At 56.4% G+C, this 20,256-nt stretch overlaps 1 protein-coding gene and 1 long non-coding RNA gene across 2 annotated transcripts in view; one reads left to right on the top strand and one right to left on the bottom strand.

The window, feature by feature from the left end:
* FGF12 (fibroblast growth factor 12) overlaps positions 1-11,843 on the bottom strand; it is a 164,566-nt gene extending 152,723 nt beyond the window's left edge. The window contains exon 1 of the mRNA XM_088131866.1: positions 11,612-11,843. Within this exon, the coding sequence (XP_087987992.1) occupies positions 11,612-11,624 (13 nt within the window). The 5' untranslated portion in view covers positions 11,625-11,843. The remainder of the gene's footprint in view (positions 1-11,611) is intronic.
* A 95-nt stretch (positions 11,844-11,938) lies between these two features.
* On the top strand, positions 11,939-19,770 carry LOC112543201 (uncharacterized). The gene is made up of 3 exons (XR_003086581.2): positions 11,939-15,389; positions 16,527-16,686; positions 17,249-19,770. It is a non-coding gene; the product is annotated as an uncharacterized LOC112543201 (long non-coding RNA).
* The last annotated feature ends 486 nt before the right edge of the window (positions 19,771-20,256 follow it).

Here is a 20,256-nt window from a genome sequence, read left to right as displayed (position 1 = left end):
GGAGAATAAGAATGGCAAAGCAACTGTTCCAAGGAGTTTATATCTTGGCTTCTCCAAGCATTTGACACAGCAGAACATTTTTCTGCAATGAACTGACCAGCTTTTCCAATGGAACATGCTGGGGCCCTCCCATAACTCCCTAGCAGAACAACCAAACAGGCGGGGAATTCTGGGAATAGAGGTTGACACACCTCGAGGGCATCGGGTTGGGAAGGATACAAAGCACTGGGTGGCCTTTCCCATCTCAGAGGCCAGACCGGCAAGTTCTGCTGCTGTTCACAAGCGCACTTTTGCGGGACCCAAACAAGCCCAGACTAGCCCTGTGAAGGCTTAGCACGATGTCTGGACCCCACCAGCTGAGACTCCTACAATTCTCAGTCTTTGGGGCCTGGTCTTTGGCAGTTCAGCCAGCAGAACAGTTTGATTTGAACCATGGATGCTTCGCATTTGTATATTTCTAACATAATGCCTCTGATGATGAAAATGCTTGTAACCAGATTAGTAAAGGCTTAAGGAATACATTTGCACCACACACTGAACTTAATGTACCTTATCCGTGGTCATTTATTTATCTGGCTTAGTATGCTGGGCATACCCATCCCATTTCTCAGCTTCTGGTAGAGCACATCGTGTGAACCCAAAAAACTGGGCTCATCCAGGAACCAGGTTAAGCATGTCGGTGAAGATGTAATAAGAGAAAGTAGAATTTAAGCTCAAAACAGAAAAGACAAATATTTCAGAGACCGAGTCGAAAATCAGATTTAGAAAGGCCTCAACTCCCGTTCCTTGGCCAGTATTCATTAGAGGAGGATTTTTGATGATACCCTGCCCTTGTCTCATTGGCAGAAAGACGTTTCCTGCTCAACATCAAAAACCAAGGAAAGGGAGAGAGAATATCATATGCACAAGCGGTGGAGTCGGCAGCGTTTTGTCCTTGCTCCAGAGAGGCCAAGCTACTTCTTCCAACCCTGGGCCATCTTGCAGGGAGGGAGGGATGTTCCAGTTATGTCTCTCTCCAGGTCAAGACCAACACGATGGAATGGCTCTTCCTTTCGATGCCTTCTTGACCAGAAATGGCCAGGATAGCCACAGCCAAAACACGCACCTATTGCAAACAAGATCAGGTTGGCTGAAGCCAGAAATGCAGTACTGCATACGATGAAAATGCAGCCCAGAAGGATAAGAAACTGGCTCGAGATCCTGTAACGGTCTGTGGGAATGACCTTGGGAGACAGAAGGAAGAGCCGCAGCCTAGGCAGCGGCCTGATAAGAGGCAGCTCAGCCCACAGAAGGAAAAGGGGAGTGGGAAGCATCTCAGAAGGGGCCCTCCCTGGTTTTCTGGAAAGTAAAAGGAAAGGAGTGGAGGAATGCTTGCAAGATTCTGTTACCATAATCTTACAACAAAGATAGCTTTAGCACTCATGGTTTCGGTTTCCTGTCTGGACTACCTCAAAAGGCTGACACCACCTCACCTCACCTCACCTCACCTCACCTCTCCACCTTGACCCCATGCGGGCCAGGGAATTCTGGGAGTTGCAGTCCACACATCTTACAGTTGCCAAGGTTGAGAAACACTGCATTAAGCCAAAGGCAAACCAACGGTCTTTTGGCGGTGATAGGACCAGAGAGTTGGAAGGAACCCTAGAAGTCATCTAGCCCAACCCCTGCCCAGTGTAAGATTCACTGGAGCATCTCTGCCAGGAACGTGGCCCACCTGGTGGACTTTCAGGCACATTTGGAGAAGAAAAGTCTTGCTGGAGCCCTAAAGATTTCCCTACATGGCTACTGTGTCTATGGCTGGAGAGTCACCAGCCACATCAGGAATAGTAGATGGAGTAAGTATCTACTGGTAGAATCTCACCAGGACTGGCAGGAGATCAGGGAGGCTTCCCACCCCACAGCTTTTAATGGTGGCAGCAGCAGCAGCAGCGTGACCCCACCTCCATGACTCCTCCTCCCCATAAGACTCCCTCCCACACACAGAGGGACCTCCTTGCTCTGGTTCAGGGGAGAAAGCCTTGGGTGGGACATTGATTTGGTGCACGAGGAGGGGCTTTACGCTCCCTTCCGTGGTAGAAACCTGTTCCCAACACGGTCCCAGGCTTGGAACACTTTGACTCACAAGGCGTCTCTTGCACAGATGGGGGCTTTGAAGTTTGTTCAGCCCTGAGTGACACCAGTTTGCACGGGGATGACAGTGTGACTGAATCCTCAGCATTTTTAGCTGGAGGGAGGGAAAACGTTTTTGCTCCTCTCCTCCTGCAGTACGTGCTTGGCCCTTTATTTTGTTTATCTTTTAATTGATGTATCGTATTTATATAGCCACCCATCTCACACAAAGTGGCTCTTTATGAAAGCTCGGCAGGAAGGCAACCTTATGCAAAAGCAAGTCTGTTACCTGCTGCGTTTCCCCAATGATCGCCCCAGTGTGTAGCCAACGCCCACCGGCACCGATCTGTGCTATTGGCTGGGAAGCACAAAGCCACGGAGGAAAGGGGAGGGGTGATAAGAGGAACCTGGTGGGCGTGGCATTTTGCTCCCCAGGGCCATTCCGTGGGGTGCAGCTGCCCAGAAACCCCCGAGATTGCCTTACACTGCAAGAGCAAAACACCCACCTCAACCTGGACGGAGGGGCTCTAGAAGAGCCACCTTCCTGGCGTGTTCCCGGAAGCCCTTCTGGGCTCCCTTCCATGCCTTCCCTGTTCCCCCTTCCCCACTTCTGTCCCTGCTGGATCACCCTGTCGACGTCCCGCAGGGCCCCCCAGATTCCTTTCCGAGGGAATCTTCCTCCCCTTTGCCCGCCCAGCCGTGCAAGGCTGCCCCCTGGCTCTGGCCCTCCTGCTCCCCCTCAGCCCCCGCCTTCTGCTCAAGAGGGCTCCTCCGGACTGGGACGGCTGCAACTTCCCCACAAATCCCTGTCCCCAAAGGAGCCGGGGCCTCCGCCACCTGCGTCCCTGGACGGGGTTAACGAAGGACCGCTTGCGGACATTTCTAGGGACGCCCACTCTGGCCAGTTGCCCACCATTTACAGCCCAAACGAAGCATGTTTCTTTGGGAAGGGGGCACTTTGCTTCTGTACTGACAGTGCCCAGCACCCTGGGGGTGCTGCAGCAAGAAACAGGGGCTGCCTTCAGCACCTCTTTGCAGCCAGCCCAGTCTGGCATTTGAAATCCATTTCAGAGAACCTTCCGGATCCCTTCTGATGCCAATCGTTCTTCTGTACAGGTTCTCTGCCGCCGGGGAAGCTGGCAGCTTGGGATCCGAGCAGGCAAAGGGGATCCACTCCGCCTAAGCGGGAGCTGGACACCTCAGGCCGCACCTCTGCGGGGAATGGGCTGACCGATTATTACCTAAACTTGCTGAAGGCTCTATAATGATGGGAAGGGGGAACAAGAGCCACAGAGGGACCGTAGAAGAGGCCAGGCCCAATTCACCTTCCGCCGGGATGTAAGCCCGTGCTCAGGCGCACACCTGGCTACAAACCTACACAGTAGTGGAGGACACCGATCACCCGCATGTCCCCTGCTGATGTCAGGTCTGCACCAGTTCGCCCTTAGACCTCATCAGTCTAAACCTGACAGAAACCTGCTCCCTCCCAGGGGTCTTCCAGCAAAGCATCTGCCCATTCCAGAGAGACCTGCAGATATTCCAGCTCAGTAGAAGCACAGATTAGACCAACCAATGTTATGCCTTCACAGCCCCAGCCCCGGCTTCTTCTCGCTCATCCACAATCTGGCAGATAAACAAGGCATTTGAGAATAGGAAGCATGAAAAGGGTGCACGCTTGATGCTCTCCAGAAGGAGGTCTTTGAAAAGCATCTCTCTGCCCACCCACCCACCCCAGCTGTCCTTCTCAAAGCACCATAATCCCCTTCCTCGAGTCAACAGTCTTGCTGGGTTCCTGAGTGTCCATTCTGAGATGACCTAGGAAGGAAACGGGTCACCTCAGATCACGGCTTTGTGGGAATTTTCACCCTCCCTTCTTACAGCAGTTCCTTTTTAACCCTTTGCAATGCCTGTAAACCAGCAACTGTGTGTAAATAAATCTATTTTTTCTACTTGCTTTTGGGGAAAAAACAAAACAAACTTGTGACGTTGTAGCTAATCAGCTGCCACAAGCCAGCCTTTAAATAAAATCCGATACTGTCTTTTCTCTCTTTCTCTAAGCACAACTACAATACATCTGCAAACCATTTCCACTAAAAAATGACCGTAGCGTATTTTTGAATTCGGGGTCGTCTTGGGAAGAAGTGAGCCCGTCTCTTACAGCCAAGCTAGATGCAGAAACCTTCCTGCTAAAATGCTACAGAAACTGAAAATGCCTAAACGCAATAATGAAACAAGAACATGGGAAGTATCACGCATCCAGATGCAGCTTTGGGCCATGTGATGCTCCTTCAGCTGAGCTGGCGTCAGAGCTTTTTCGTCCAAAGGACAGAAGTGATTTCCAGGTGGCCTCCCGTACAAAGAGGAACCAGGTCTGACCTTGCCTGTTTTTTCCGAGAGCCGCCAAGGTCACCTAGGCTCTGCCTCCTACCTGGGCTAAAGGCATAAAGTTGCCTTCACTGAGCCCAACTTTGGGGACAGGTCCGTGTGATCTTCTTGAGAACAACAAGAATGGTTTCTCGCTACCTCCCTCCAGAGTTACGACTGCTTGTCTGATGATCTAAACTAACCCACACGCCAGAGATTTCCTGGTAGCCTCTCATCCGAGTCCCAGCCGGGTCAGACTCTGCTTGATTGAAATCCGCCAAGAAAATGCATCAGTACAATGGAGAACTAGAAACCAAAGGATGACGTCTAAAAGCAGCCACGTGTTCTGTCACGGGGGCCAGGGACCCTGGGTTGTGGCCAGCGCTGAGCCAGCACCCGCAAGCCTCCTCCCGATTCTCTCCCCCAAAGGCACAGCCAGGGCTCCCCTTGGTTTCCTGCTTCACGGGGAGCTGCTCATGAAGCGGGGTAGACCTATTCAGAGCCCCAGATCAATCCAAGAGTCTCCGGATGGGAATTCAGGGCTCCCGACCCACAGAAGAAGTCTTCTGCCTGCCCTGAAAGCCATCTCTATCCATACCTCCAGCCGCCAGCACTGTAAGCGTCCTGAAGCACGATCCTCCCGATCCCCTGGGAAACTCCAACTTGGGCCAAAGTCGTAGGCATCCAGTTCACCCTCTTTGTTCCTGCTGCAAGGACCCATTCTCCGCACAGGGCTGGGCTACTGGCTCCCAGCTCTACCTGTTAAGCAGCCTCAGCCCCCTTTTCCTAATCTGCCTGGGGAAGGTCTCCTTGCCTTCTCACCTTGCCCAGCCAGAGCAGCTTTCCTCAGGGCTCAGGCCCCAGGTCCCCTGGGCTCAGGACAGGGGTTGGATGCCTCACCACCTCTGGGGTCAATGCCGGGCGCAGGCGCAAGAGGGCATCCAGGGCCTGGCCTGCCATTTTGCAAGCGGCAGAACATCCCCAGTGCTCAGTCCCCTAGCCCAAGGACCATCCAGCTGGGTTTCCTTACACAGCCTCTTGGCTTTTCTATCCTCAGAAGAAAGGAGTTGCAGTAAGTGGCCCGACTGCAGAGAGCCGGCTGGCGAGAGCGCTCTGGCAGGGGCCCTCTGGGGAAGCCCGTGAGCGCGTCTCTCCTGTCACTGGCCAGGCGTGACAGGAGACGCCCTCTGGGTCCTTCTGGGATCAGACAGACTTTGAGGTGGGCCAGAGACCAGTCCACCCTCACAGAAGCTCTGGGTGTCCAGGGCTGGGCTGCTGGAGGAAAAGGCCTTTGACAGGGAGCCTCTCTCTTTCCTGGAACGGCCCAAGGCCAAGTTCTGTCTTCCAAGCTACCGGCCTGTTGGTTCTCACCCCCGGTTGGCTCTATACAGCTGTAGTGACCGATGCCAGGGAAGACAGCCTGGCCTTTTGGGCAGGAAAGGTTCTCAAGGCAGCTCACGTGGCCTTCATTTAATCCCCGTGACAGCAACCCATTACGTAGCTTTTCCTGAGAGAGAATGTGTGGCCCAGCCAGGCCCAAAGTCCCGCAAGAGCTTCCATGCCCAAGATGGACTAGAACCTGCATCTCCCCACTCCTGATCCCAAACTTGAAACTATGCCACACTGGTACCATCCCTAAGGATTACTTACCATACCACAGGAGTGTGGAAACTGTAGTCCAAAACATCTGGACAGTGCCAAATTACCTACCCCAATCCACATTCTTCTGGTTGTTTCTTCTCTTAGTCATTAAGTCCAGGGGAAAATGCTTCCCCATTAATAATGTATTGCTAATAATTTAGCACCAGAACGGAACTCCTCCCACCTATACACAGTGCGTCATGCGCACCTGCATGACCCCGTTGGGTAAACACACCATTTAATGCTACGGACTGCTCTTCATCAATCCTCTGGATAGAAACATTCACTAATTAAAGCTTCATCAATCAAAGGTATGGCAGGGAAGAAGAAGAAACAAAAACAGGATTGCAGGGAACAAAGAGATCTTCCAAGTCCCAAGGCAGAAAGCTGGTGGAGCAGAGGAAACATTGGGAAGGTGCCCCACACAAAACTCCTCCGCTCACACAAGGCTCCCGTCTCCAGGCCCTCGGATCAGCATCAGAGCTCCTGGCCTCTGCCCTTCTTGCGTCTCCCAACTGTGCTGAGCAAACCCGCCATTCCCGCTTGCCAGAAAACCATCCTGCAACAACAGCCAGCGATAAACAGGCAGCCTCCTTCATGGGTCACCTCTTGTCAGCAAGTTTACCCAGGGAAGAAGGAAAAGGCGCATCCTGGAAGACCTGGAGGATGGGGCTGGGGAAGGGGGAAATGATGAATTAAAGCCCTGATGCCAGAGCAGAGGAGGTGGGCAAGATGGAGGGTGGGAATCCATGGGGCAGCAATCAACAACAACGCGGGCAGCTCCCAGTGGGCAAGAGCCCCAACAGGCCACAAACTTGCAAGGGAGAAGAGATGGAAAAGCAGATGGCGGGAGCTGATTGATCCCCCTCTGCCCTTCCTGACTCAAAGGACTGGAGGAGCCAGCAGGGAAAGACTGGCAAGGGCAGGATGAGCTGAGCATCCTGGTGTCACCCCAAGGACACAGTTCTTGGGGGCGAGGTGCCAGTGAGAGGGCGCCAAGAGGCCCTGGGCAGCTGGTCTGAAGACAGAGGTGGAAAAGAGCTGTGGGGATCCACTATCACAAGGGGGAGGCAGGGTCTCCCCTCCTCTCAAAAGAGGAAAAAGGGCAGGCAGTGGGGTGACAAAGCAGAGGCAGCCAGGAAATGTTTGGAAGGAGCTCCAGTCCAGGCTGGATCAGCGTCAGCAGGCTCCGGCTCTGATCCCCCGTTGCTGGAAGTACAGTGCACTGAGGGAGGGGGCAGGCCGGGCAGGCATTCCTTCTAAGCCACTGGGGGTGGGGGGGTACGCAGGTTCCTACATCCACCCACCTCACCCCCATTTTACCTCCGTAATGCCTGGGCAAGGTGGGCTATGCTGACAGCAGAAGTGCAGCTGCCCAGACTTCACAGAGAACTCAGTGCAGAGTTGAACCTGGACCTTCTGGATCCCACCTGGACATCTTCAGGCTCCCCAGCAGGGATCGTGATGGCAACGCAGCTGTTTGCACCACCCATAGCTTCTTAGTGAAGAGGCAGCCCTGTTTGCGGGCCTTGTGGATGCCAAAACAAGAGAGGCGCGAAGGAGGCTGCCTGGTAAAACTCTCCGTTCCGCCCAAACTCCCAGGGATGGCTAGCAAGAAGGTGTGGTTCTCTCTTGGCCCCATCCCTAATTTCTCCTGTGAATTTCATGCTTTTGACAAACTTGTGAACATCCCCCCCCCCCCCCCCGCTTTCTGTTCCACAGCTAACAGCAGCTCCAAGAGAAAGACTGGCTTCCACCACCCAGGGAAAAGGACCAGGTCTCCCCCTGCCCCTCCAGCTCCACAGTGGCAGCCTGAGCCCCTGAGCCACACAACACGTCTAACCAGGTCAGGGACGATGCAGCAGCTGCAGACACACAACCTATGAAGTTTTCAATTTTTTAAAATTTAGATCAATAATTATCTCCCTTCCAGTTCCTGCATTTCTGACACGAGACGAGACGAGACCTATGAAGTTCAGGGAGGTTAGGCTTGGCGGTATGGTTGTGGCTCAGCACGCTGGGTAAACTTAGTTCTCAGGTTAGGCCATGGCCCAGTACTGTGTGAATGCAGGAAATGAGTTAACTCGAAACCAGATCAAGTGCACTTGCGAACTCAGGCTGTTTGACATACTGTGGAGTCAGACCATTGCTTCAAGGCCATCAGTTAAGAAGCTGGTGGAAGGCAGCCACCGTGCCTGAGGCGGCCTTGGATAAGTCCCCTCCGTGGCTCTTTCCGAGGACAAAGAAAAGTCGCCCTCCAAGATCCTTTAGCGGGGCTGCAGGCAGGCACAAGAAGATCCTCGGCCTCCAGCCCTGCCTCACGCGCTTCTCCGAGCTCGGTGGAAACCAGAGGCTTCAGCAGAGGAGGAGGAGCTCCCTTGACTGGGGCACGAATGCCATCAGCTCGGTCAGCTGAGGCATCAGGAAGGGCAGGTGGAAGTTACATTTTCTGACAGACCAGCAAAGGCTGCTGAAAGATGTAAGAATGAGTGCAGGAGTGTGAGGGGTCCGATCTCTTATGCATACCCAGAGGGGCTCTGGGGTCAGGAGGACATCTGGCCACTGCTTGGGCTGATCCTGCATGGGCCGGGAAGGGGGGCGACCTTGCCTGTCCCAACCTCCCGTCGTGCTACCTTGGCCACCCTCCTCCTAGAATGACCCGCCTGCTGCATTCCCTGCCGCCCATACGTCCCAAAGAGAGGTCCTCGCTTCCATTAAATGCTCCCGTCTCCCCCTAAAACACTCCGGGAAGTTTGTGAAATACCTCTGCCTGAAACTCTTGATGTCTCAGCTCTCCTGGGAAGAGGCGGGCCTGTGAGCCCACCGGCTTCTGGGTCTGACCCTCCCCAAAGGAAACCTCTGAAGCTCCTGCCATTCGACTTTCTGGACCACCTCGGGGTGGGGTTCAACTGGTAGAAAACAGCTTCCCCCCCACCCCCATGCTCTGAAGAGATCCTTCTCAGAGGCCCGGGCTAGTCAGAGGAGCTGCAGACCCAACTCCAGCACTGCGGCTGACATGATATAAATCCAAGGGGATGAAGGTAGAGAGGCACAATACAGACTGGAAAATTCCTGCTTTCTAAGACTGCCCAGAATGTCCCCTCAAAGGAGGAAAATGTCCCCTAAAAAGGCGAACTAGGCCAGGCAAATGGTCAAACCTGGTCTCTGACAGGTGCAGTCAGCATGCAGCGCCCCAGGGATGGCCTGAACAACCAGCCTGCATCCAGAGGGCCTGTGGGGAAGGGGTGGAATTGCCCCACAGGAGAAGGCCTCCCTGTGGAAGAGCAGCAGGGAGGGAGGGAGGCCGGCAGGCCTGGCATGGGGTCCCACAGCTGACTAAACGGGAGGCGTCGGCCACCATCACTTCCGTTCCGCAAGAAGGAACTTCGCGCTTTGAAACACTAAGAATGGATGTGACGGGGACGAACGTTCTTGTGAACACGCAAACTGAGCAGGGAGAGGACTTCCAGAACGGCACAGAGAACGACCACCAGGGAATTTGAGGCTGCAACGGAACTGGCAGGATCCCACCCCTCTAACCCTCTTTGTCTTATTATTGCAGAAAATCTTTTTAAAGGCCTGGATCTCTCTGCATGACAAGTTGCCTGGATGTCCGAAAGAGAGCGTCTTGCTAGGTCCTGGGCAGGCATGGTCCTGCTCTGGTCCCTTGCATCCCTGCTCTATCTAGCTGCTAGTCCTCATGGCTGCAGAGAGACAGCTGAGAGTCTACAGAAGAGGGCGAGTTCAAACTCTTTCCCAGAGAGAAAAGGCTGTACCGTTTGGGATGCTTTTGGGGGCCAAAGGAAGAGGGGGGGAGGATTGGTCAAGGGGTATAAAATCATGGGTGACAAGGAGGACACTTCCCCAAACCCTAGGACTGGGGATATCCAGTGAAGCTGACTGGAAGGAGATTTGGAGAGGTACTGAGGCTATTACCTTCCAAGGCCCCAGGTTACCTTCCAGCTGCAGGCACCAGGACACCCAGGCCCAGTGGCGGGGGAGACAGCAGGAGAGGGGAGGGTCTCCGTCTCTTGCTTGCCAGCAGCCCAAAGATGGCTGGACGGCCGCATCAGGAGACAAGCCGGACCAAGCTGGCTTTGGAGGGCTGTTCTTACATGCTGGTGAAGGCAGGATAACACAGAGCCTAACTGGGTGGCCAAGTGTAGAGAGCCAGATGACCTCTCACCCAGCCCCAGACCACCCAGCCCCTCTCCCCTTCCTCCCCCAGGCCAGGAGGGCTTGCAAGCCCCTGACCCACAGAGGGAGGCTGGCCCCTTTGGGGCTCAGAGCTCTTCGCCGAAGGCCGCCTTGCCCCAGCCTGGCCCTGGAGGCTCCGGCCAGCGGCTCCCGAGCTTCCTCCCCGGAGAACAATCTCTTGCCCCCACTCCCTTCTCCCCAGCGAAGCCCACAGCCTGCCCGAAAGAGGTCTGCGCGGCTCCCGAGCCCCAAACTACGGCAGCGGAGCCGGAATCGCGGCCAAGCCTCTGGCCCGGCGGCCTGCGATGGCCGAGCTGCCGGGAATGGCCCGCTCGGCGGTCCGCACGGCGGGACTCCTGCCCGGGCGGCCTCCCCTTCCCTCCCCAGGTCCAGAGACCCATCCGGCGGGAATCGTGACGGTGCAGAGCAGGGGCTGTTATTACGCCGTACGACTCCCATCTCCCCAGTGAAAGGGGCAGCCGGCAACGCCGCTACGCCGGGGACACGCCGGGCGGCCTCGCCAAGCAGACGGCGGAGACCGCCGTATCCCCGCAACACCTTCCCGCCGCGGCGGCGGGGAAAGCCGCGCCTCCCCGGGCCTGCGCTCAGCCGCGGGCACCGCTCGCCGCCCCAGGCCGCCCGAGGGAGGAGGGGCCCCCGCCCAGGAAATCTCCCCACGTCCACACGTTCCGGGCACGAAGCCGAAGCCGTCAATCCAAAGCCCGCGGGAAAGGCGCGCCGGCTCCTCCGCCAGAGCCGCCCTGGGCGGGGGGGCGGGGGGGCTACAGCGGAGTCACGGATTGGCTGATTGAAGATGCCACTCACGTCCAGCAGGAATTCCCGCTCGGAGTTCAGGCACGGCGAACCGGGCGGAACTGGCGGTGGCGGTGGCGGTGGCGCCCGGGGACGCCGGCTGGGCCGCCCTCTCGACCCTGGCTGCCCGGGGTCGGGCGGGGGCAGCGGGCTGCTGAGCCCCGAGCACCTGCTTAGGGCTCCGCGGCTCCGCCAGCGCGGGCTCGGCTGCACGAGACGCTCCGTGCTCCCTTCCGCCGCCCGGCACCGCATGCAGCGGCGGCGGCGGCGCGGTCTACGGGGACGCGGATGCCCTGCGCCTTCCGAGCCCCCGCGCAGCTCCCGGCAGCGGGAAGGGGCCTAACGCAGCCGGGCCTCCCTCCTCGTCCTCCTCCTCCGGCGCGGCGGCGGGTGGAGGGCGCGCCGGGCGCCGCTGCTGCAACGGCGAGGGACCGACCGGGCCTCGACGGGCTGGGCTGGGTCGCTGCGGCAGTCCTCCCGCGCCTACCTTTGCCTTCCATGGCGGGGCGCCGGGAAGTTGCCGCGAACTTTCAGGGTCGGTCCTCCTGGGCGGTCCCGGTGCGAGCGCCCTGCTCCGGGGCTGGTGGCGGCGGCGGCGGCGGCGCCTCGCTCCTGGGCGCGAAGGACGCGGGCTCTGCTCCCGACACCCGGAGGCTGCAAGCGAAGCACCAGGAGCGGGGCATGAGAGAGCGCGGCGCCCGCAAGGCGGAGGGGAGGGAGGCGGGAGGGGCGGGGGCGGGCGGGCCGAGAGCTGCGCCACGGGGCGGGGCCAGAGCGGGGGGAGGGGTTACCTGCGGGAGGCGGGCCCGAGCGCGCAGGAGCTGTCCGCCGCCGCCGCCGGTACTGCAGGTAGGACTGGACGCGCAGCCCCTCGCCTGCCTCTGAGGGGCGCCGGGGAGGCTCCAGAGCGCATGCGGCCCCGCCAGCCGCCTCTCGCGGGAGTCCCGCCGCCCGGGGCCCTGAAGCGGAGGGCCCTTTGCCTCCCCCGGCTGCGGCCCGGGGCTCCCCGCCGGCCGGGGACTGCGCCAAAGCGCGCTGGGCAGCGGAAGCCCGGGTGGCAGCCGGGCCCCGGGGCGCACGCTCGACCTAGGCCGCCGCGGGGCCGGAGGATCGCGGCGGCGCGCGCGTGGCTCGCGCGCTCCCGCAGAGCAGAAGCCGCTGGGAGGCGCGCGGGGCCGAACGGCCGCCCTACTCGCTCCGCCGGGCTTGCGGGAGGGCGAGGGGGAGCCCCGCGGGCCTTCCCGGGGGTTGCCGTCTGCTCCGGGCGCGGGCCTGCCGGGCGGCGATCCCTGGTGCGCGCGGGCCTCCTGCGCAAAGGGACCGGCCGGGGGTGGAAGGAAGCGCGGGCACGGCGGCGGGGGCCGTCAGCGGCCCTCCTGCCCGGCCTGGCATCCCGGAGCATTTCCGAAGGGGGCCTGCCACCCGCTCGCCCTCCCCCCACACGCCCCCGCCAAGCGCATCAGCTGCCCGCGCAGGCCAAGAGCTGCGCCCACCGCCGCTTTCCGCTCGGGGAGCTTCCTTGCGGCGCCAACTGCGCGGCCGACACGGCTTCCTCGGTCGCGCGTCTGAAGCGCGTGCGGGGCGGGCCAGATCTGCCGGAGGAAGGGCTGCTCGCCGGGGCGGCTCGGATCCCTTCCCCAGAGCCAGGCGTTGGCCGAGGCCTCCGGGCCCCGCCTGGCCTTGCAGAGCCTCTCGGCTCTGGGGACCCCGGAGAGGCGCGGGGGGAGGCTGGCGCCCGGAGCAACCTCGCAGCTGCTGGAGGTTAGCGCCATCCATGCTTCCGTTCAGATCTGATCCCTGCGTTTGTATCAGGTTAGTAACAGCCTCTCTGAGCTTGGATGCTGTTCACTTCCTTGCCTTGCACAAGAGGTGAGGTGATGTCAAAAATACTGGGCCATCTTGATGGACTTTTCCATATCATGGGCCTGCACTGTGCGATGGTGGTAGGGAGGACTGACAGGCCCAGACGGCTAGGAAGGGGGTGGGAGAGAGAGAGAGAGACCCACCTGTGGAGCCACAGACATCCCAGTCTGAAGGACATCTCCCCTTACATCAGCAGGAGCATAATAAACCCACCTTGGGAAACCTCCTGCAGCCCATTGCAGACAAGTCATTAATGCACTTCATCCTGTTTTTAAGCACGGCATAGGCAGTGGTTTTGCACAGATGCATCTTGGAGCCATGACCCCAACCGTAGGTTGAGTAAGAGCCATTTTTCCCACATTCTTCCCTAAAGTTCCCATTAAAATGTTAAGATGTGATCATGACAAGGTGCACACCCCACAGAGATATTTGTCACCCTGCTGAAACCGGCTGAAAGGGTCGGTGAGGGTTCTCTGCTTTCAAGGACTGGACACACCACAGAGTAGCAAATGTGTACACAATGCTTTAGGGGGACACAGTGGCACAGCGGCTAATGATGCTGAAAGTTGCTGGCCAGGAATGGTTGACACTTCAGCGGTTCGAGCCCAGCTCCATGCGACAGAATGAGCTCCTGTCTCATCCCCAGCTTCTGCCAACCCAACAGCTTGAAAGCATCCGTGAGTAGATAAATGGGCACTCTCACCCCAGTGGGAGGAAAAACACTGGCGGCGCCTTGCACGGGAGACGGGACCAGTTGCCGGTAACACAGAAGTCGCCTAAGCCCGGAAACGGCCCGAAGCAACGGAAACCCCGCCTCCTGCGCTCGCCGGCTGGGCTCCGCTCTAGGAAGGAGGCCATGGCAAACCCCTTCCGAAACACCTTGCCTTGAAAACTGCAGGGACCCGTCCAGGCAGTTGCCACAGAATCACCCACGATTGTGTGCAGATAAAAAAAACACCACAGTGCTTTATTACACCGTGCACCTTCCCCAATAACAGACTATTGCTCTCTACCCTTCTAGGACTTACAAGGTGATGCTGCTGCTGTGTAAATATGTCTTTAACACTCAGTCTTTTAATACTTAGCTCAAGCAAAAGTCTGTAAGTCGGTTGTTTTTCTTCTAGTTGGTGCTGAGCTCCAAGCTCCAGGCAGGACTCCCCCCAGGATAGGCTGCTGCCGCCGGCCACAACTTGTGGTCCTGGCTGTTGAATGATGCTCCTCTTGCCTGCTGGCGACAGCCGCCAGTCTCCAGATGTGGCCTCCGCTTCCCCTTTGCTCATCTCCTGTTTTCCCACACGCACGCACACCCCACTCTGTCCTAGCCTTTGCTTTGGCAAGCTAAGAGCCTGGGTGGGGTGAGGCTGCCTCTGGACGTGGCTGGCTGGGGGATTCTGGGAGTTGAAGTCTACTGAGTTGCTGAGGTTGAGGAACCCTGGTCTAATGTCCCTGAGTTTCTGACAAAACTTCATCTGGTAAGAGAAAGAATAGCTTAGCTCAAAGGAAGGAAAACAAAAAAGCATCATGGAAAAAGTTAAAATTTGTGTAACTTAGCCACTTTATTGGATTTTTCTGAAATTTGCCCAGGTTTGTTTGGCATTTATATGGAATAAAATAGTGACAGATGTCTCCATAGCTTTTTGCAGGTACTTCCAATTATGAACTACAATGAACGTGAATGGCAAAAGATGAGAAAATCAGCCAGAGAGCCATAATGACGTTTGCTTGGCTGGGGGAATTTAGGGAGTTGAAGTCCCCACATCTTAAAGTTGCCAAGTTTGAGAAACATTGATTTAGCTTGTTGTGTGAATCTAGCTGATTATAGTTTATTCAGTAAATCATGATTAAGCAAGCTATAGCATAGTGTGATGAATAATTCCAGTTGTTTAGCCAGCCCGATCAAGGGAGATGAATTCTGGGAAATAACTGTCCCCACTTCCAAAGTTTCTTGCAGGGAACCCAGCACAAATCATCCTCCTTGGGCAATTCTCGAGAAATTGGCTGCAGAGTGAAAATCCACATTTTATGGCCCTATGGAGGACTATTAGTCCTAATCAATTTAAGGGCAGGTTTCTGCAAAAAAGGAAGAAGTGAGTTGGGTCTCCCCCCTCAGGAAGGCATGGAGTGAATCCAACCGGAGACGAGGGAGAGCCCACATTCGCTCCTGCATCGTGGCGTTTCCCTGCCCTGATTGTGTCTTCCGAGAGCCGCCAGCTGGCCTGGTTTAGGGTGACCCCCTGGTCACCATCCTGGGGAAGGAAGGACCAAGGGACCCTCCAGAGGCTGCGGGGAAGAGGTTTTATGCCATCTGGCAGATAAAGTTGCTCGGCAGGTCCAGATGAGTTGCCCGTGGCAGTCTTGTGATATTCCGCGACTCCTGATGAGGCGGGCAGGTCTTCCATGTGGTAAGTTCATGCACCTGTCTGTTAGATCCAGGCCTCCCCCGGGTTGTGTGGGAGGTTACCTGTGTGGGGGTCCGTGTAATGATATCAGCCTCTTTGAGGGAGGGAGGGGTGGTCCTGCTGGCCTTAAAGGTGGCAGGGGTATGCCCCCTCCTCAAGACGCCATCGCTGGACCCCTCCATTCTGGACAATTATCGTCCAGGCTCCAGTCCTCTCTTCTGGGGAAGGCTGTCGAGAAGGTGGCCGGGCGGCAGTTCCAGAGGATCTTGGAGGAAATGCACTCTCTGGGCCCGTTCTATCTGTACAGGCCCAGGCACAGTTTGGAGACAGCACTGGTCATGCTTGTTGATACCTTTGGGGGGCCGGGATGGGGTGGTGCGCCCATCCTTGTGCTCCTTGATCTGTCGGCAGCTGTTGATACCGAGGACCAGCCTCTCCTTCCGAGCCGGCTGCAGGGGTTGGCGCTGGGAGGCGCAGCGGTGCACGCCCTTCCTCAGGGGTCAGGTCCAGTCAGTGCTGATGAGAGAGGAGAGATGGCGCCCGCCCCCCTTCGGGTGAGGGGTCCCTCAGGACTCAGCATCCGCCCCCTTCCTGTTTAGCATATATGTGAAACTGCTGGGTGAGGCCATCCTTTGGTATCATCAGTCTGGTGTGCATCTCAATCCCGGGCTGTGCAGGTGAAGCTGGCAACGTCCTGCCCGGGGTCTGGAGGCTATTCAGGCCTGGAAGGTGTGGGACAGGCTGCCAAGACTGAGCGGCTGTGGCTGTTTGGGCCTCCATGGTCTGGGGTGTTTGGTCTCGGATGGGGTGTCCCTTCCCCACCTGAGACTAACGCACCGTGTGGGCAGTCTCTGCGGTGGAGCAGGTGGCAGCTGTGGCCTGAGGGCCTTTACGCAGCTCCATCCTGTGTACCCGTTGTGCCCTTTCCTCCACTGAGAAGCCCTTCAGACAGTCGCTCGCACCCTAGGTACTTAACAGTTGGAGTACTGCAACACACTACATGGGGCTGTCCTTGAAGATCGTCCAGAAGCTCAGCTGGCTCAAAATGCAGCCGTGCAGCAGAAATGGCTGCTTCTCATTATTTTTATTTTTATTTATTTATTTATTGAATTTCTCTCCCACCCATCTCCCCTACAATAGGCGGATTATGCCCGTGGGACATCTTTGCTCCATGAGCTGGACTGGTTGCTGGTTGGCTTCCAGGCGCAGTTCAAGCTGCTGGTTGTCACCTATAAAGCCCGTCATGGCACGGGGCCGGGTCGCTGGCGGCATCCCCTGTCTCCGGTCGCTTCCAGCCAAGGTGGGCACGAGCCAGGTCCCCTCATCGAGCGTTGTAATCCTGCGAGTCTGTTGAAGCGTGCCTTCTCTGCTGCGGCCCCTGCCCCCCAGAGAGGCACGTGCCCCCCGCTCTCCTTGGAAGTCTCCTCGGGCCTGGCTGTGGAGGCCCTGCTGAGTTTTTGCAGTTGCGGAGTGTTATTTTCGGTTAGGGCAACCATGCGGGTTTTAATGCCGCTTTAATATATGCATTGGACTGACTGTATGCCTCCCGGGGTCTTCTTGGAGCTGGGTGGGCTCAACCAATGCAATAAATCCATAAACGAGGGTTGCATCCATGTGTGGAACGGACAGGATGAGCTGTTCAGAGCAGGGAACCAGAGTTAAGGACTTCCATTAGTGACCGTGTAGCTATAGCAATAATAGTAATAACAATGACAACATAATGGCTTAAACAACGGGGAAGCTGTTCTCCGTGATCAGGAGGGAGCGTTGTGTCTGGACGCCAAAGGCACCTCTGCGAATGCGTGCCGGGGTCAAGTGACATCAGGCTGGGAGTTGACACGTCCTCCTTTCTCCCATTTTAGATTTGGCATTGAACGCGTTGCTGGATGTCCGACTGCCACAGGACCACATTACTACATCCTCTCCCTCCCCTCCCAGCCACCAAACCTGCCTGGGCAAAAAAACCCAACTGATAGAGTTGGAAAGTAGGACACCAGGTGATCCTCCTTTTCTGCACCATGAAGGAAAACATTTGGTTTCCGAGGATGATGTATCCAACAGCTTGGCGCAGCTCTCCAGCTACTCTGGTTTCCATGTTAGAGGACACCCACCCAGTGCTTGGAGGAGTCCTAAACCCCAGTTAGGGATTGCTTTACATGTTCATGTTCCTGCTGATGTTCGTTCTTAATGTTACTCTGTAGTTCCTTTGAAGGCATAACAGAGGGGAATAAATAACCCACATTCAAGGGAAGGTGTGTCTAGGCGAGACAAAGGGCACAATCATTTCAGTTTGCAGCTAGTCCAGACCAGGACCCTTATGTCACCCACTAGTCACCCGGTGGTCTGCCAACATTCCCTCTGGGTGGCCAAGCCCCCTTCCCATTTCCTGAGCAGCAAAGAGGTTGCTGAAAGGCTCTGCTCATACCGTATGTTTAACCTGGTTACTGAATAAACCCATTTTCTGGGTGCCATAAAGCACCAAATCATAAGGCAGAATGCAGAGGAATCTGGGAGAGAGGGGGAAGAGGCATTGGGAGGCAATGGGCTCCAGGGTCCGAGGAAACTGGCGCACAAATGCCATCTTTGGCAACATTTTGCAGGGTGTCGGGCATGGCAATTCAGAGGCACAGCCTGGGGGCTTGCTTGTGAGTAACAGGCATTTACACAATGCACTCGGCCTCGTCAGCTAAAAAACAGGCAGGTGCATCTAGGAATTGCATCTTGGCAAACTGGGCCCTTTGCATGAGCCCAGAGTCACGGCTGAGGAATCCGTAGCTTAAGCCTGTTGCTGCAGTGTTGGTTCCCAGACTGACGGAGCTTCAAAAGGCAGTTCTGTAAATTGCCAAAGAGGAGACTCACTGATTCATCGGCAGGCTTTTAGGAAGCCCGTCCAAAGGTCTCAGCCCCACTGTACGAAGGGCTGTGTTGGTCTTCAATGGGAAGTAGGTCAGCTGCTCGAATTCTTGTAATCCATCCCTTCTTGCCAGACAGATTCCATGAGAATCTTGCTTGGGGGAAAAAACTTTGGACCAAGATCAGCCGGGCGGTGTGTGCCTGCAGCCCCTGAGTTGCAGGGGAGAAGTCAGCAGTCTTAAGCCAGCATGTAGCAGAGCTGTGGGTCAGACATCGCAATAAATTAAAAATATCTGCCAGACGAAGGTAAGCCAGTGCATGGAGGTCTATTAGGAGCCCAAAAGGAACATGTGCTCAACTTGCACATGGGGACAGCAAAGGCACTAATGTAGAGCAGCCTTTCCCAGGCTGGGGCTCCCCAGGCATGTGAATTACAAGGCCCACCAGGCCAGCCAGCCACCCAGGGCTCAGAGGACAGCCTTGGTCTGGGAAGGGTGATACCAAAGAATCTGCTTTAGACAGAAGGGGCCATTCTTCTAACACACACCCAAGCAGTTGCGTCGATAGGAAGGTAGAAAGTGGCCTCTCTGGGGCCTGTCCACCCGCCCAGCCGCAGGGAGGATTCTGCCCGCCTTTCCCGGAAGAATGCCGACCTCCGCTTCATACTTGGTCTCCTCTAAGCGGAGGCTTCAGGGCGGTGCTGAGCCACTGGGCTGCGCCAGATGTCTGGCTCTCTGCAGCTTCGCAGCAAAGCCGGGTCTCCAAGCGGGAAAGGCTTTTCCGTGCTGGAGACTTCCAGTTGCTTCTCTTCCTTTGCTTGGCCCCGTCCCCTTCCCTCCCTTCAAACAAGTCTTCCTGGCTCGCTGCTGATCCTGAATCAACGCCGCATTATAGACCCTTGCAACGGAGGGGTCTTTGCTGCAAGAGGTGTTTGGAAAGCATTTCATCCAGACAGAAAGAGAGTTCGCAGGGCAAGGCAGTGCGTCTCTCCCACGCAGCCCCCCTCCCTTGGTGAAGAGTGTAGGAGCCGCATACTCCCTGAAATAACCCTTTTCAGTGGGAAGAAAGTATTCCAGAAACAATTCCCTGCAAAGAGGCTGTGGCTTCAAGAAGATGCCCAGAAATCCTGTCTTGCAAACCCAGATCGTTTTGTGAATAAAACACTAACTCAAATGATAACCCTCCTTTGGAGGAAGAGCTTCCAAATTTCACAGGGACGCAGCCTGGGAAGATCCACGGGGAATCTGAGCCTCTAAGGAACTTGTGGGCGTCTTGTCCACGAAGGAGCCACTCCCCAGAATGAGAGGGAGATACAGCCCTTCTTGAGGTCTGCTTGAAGGTGGTGCATCGCATTAGGCCATTGCGTTAAGGCCAGCTCCCATTAAACTTACAGGATCTTGCTTAATGGCAGCTGGATCCGGAAACTTTGGATGGTTGCCCGGGAAATGCTGAACAATCGCCCTTCCTATTAAAAGTGGTGCGGAAGGCCAAATGCTTTCTGGGGAGGGAGTTCGTGTGAATAAACGTTGTGAAGGCTACCAGAGGTCATTTGCTTCACGTTTTGCATCCCACGCCATCCTTGCGGGGGATCGCCCATCCCCAGTCGGTTTTGCCATCTGGAAAAATCAGGCAGGGGGAGCGAGCTCTCAGTCCCCTCGATAAGGTCATCTCTGGGGACCCCGAAAATGCACCTTGTCTGTGGTGGCACCTGCCTTCTGGAATAACAGCCCCCTGGAAAGCCGCGCAGCTCCCACCCTGACGACATTCAGAAGGGACGGGAAACCTGGCCCTTCTCCCAGGCCTTGGAGCAGGGCGGCTGCCGAGCCCCGTAGGCTGTTTCTGGTACTGTATGGCTTTCTCTTCTGGACACACGTTCTCTATTTTTTATTGTTTCTTGCTTTTAAAAGGCAAGTTGTCTAGAATTGCTTGGAGTCAGGCAGTGTGCAGTTACATCAGCCAAAAAATAATTAAGGCAGTGTAAGCCTCTTTCCTCCCAGCATCCTTTTGCTGTTGTAAG

This window comes from Python bivittatus, unplaced genomic scaffold (genome assembly GCF_059951505.1).
Source record: "Python bivittatus isolate LINGU-HERP-01145 unplaced genomic scaffold, Pbiv_v1 ctg000980_np1212, whole genome shotgun sequence".
Classification (NCBI taxonomy): domain Eukaryota; kingdom Metazoa; phylum Chordata; class Lepidosauria; order Squamata; family Pythonidae; genus Python; species Python bivittatus.
This window is presented reverse-complemented; position numbering and strand designations above follow the sequence as displayed.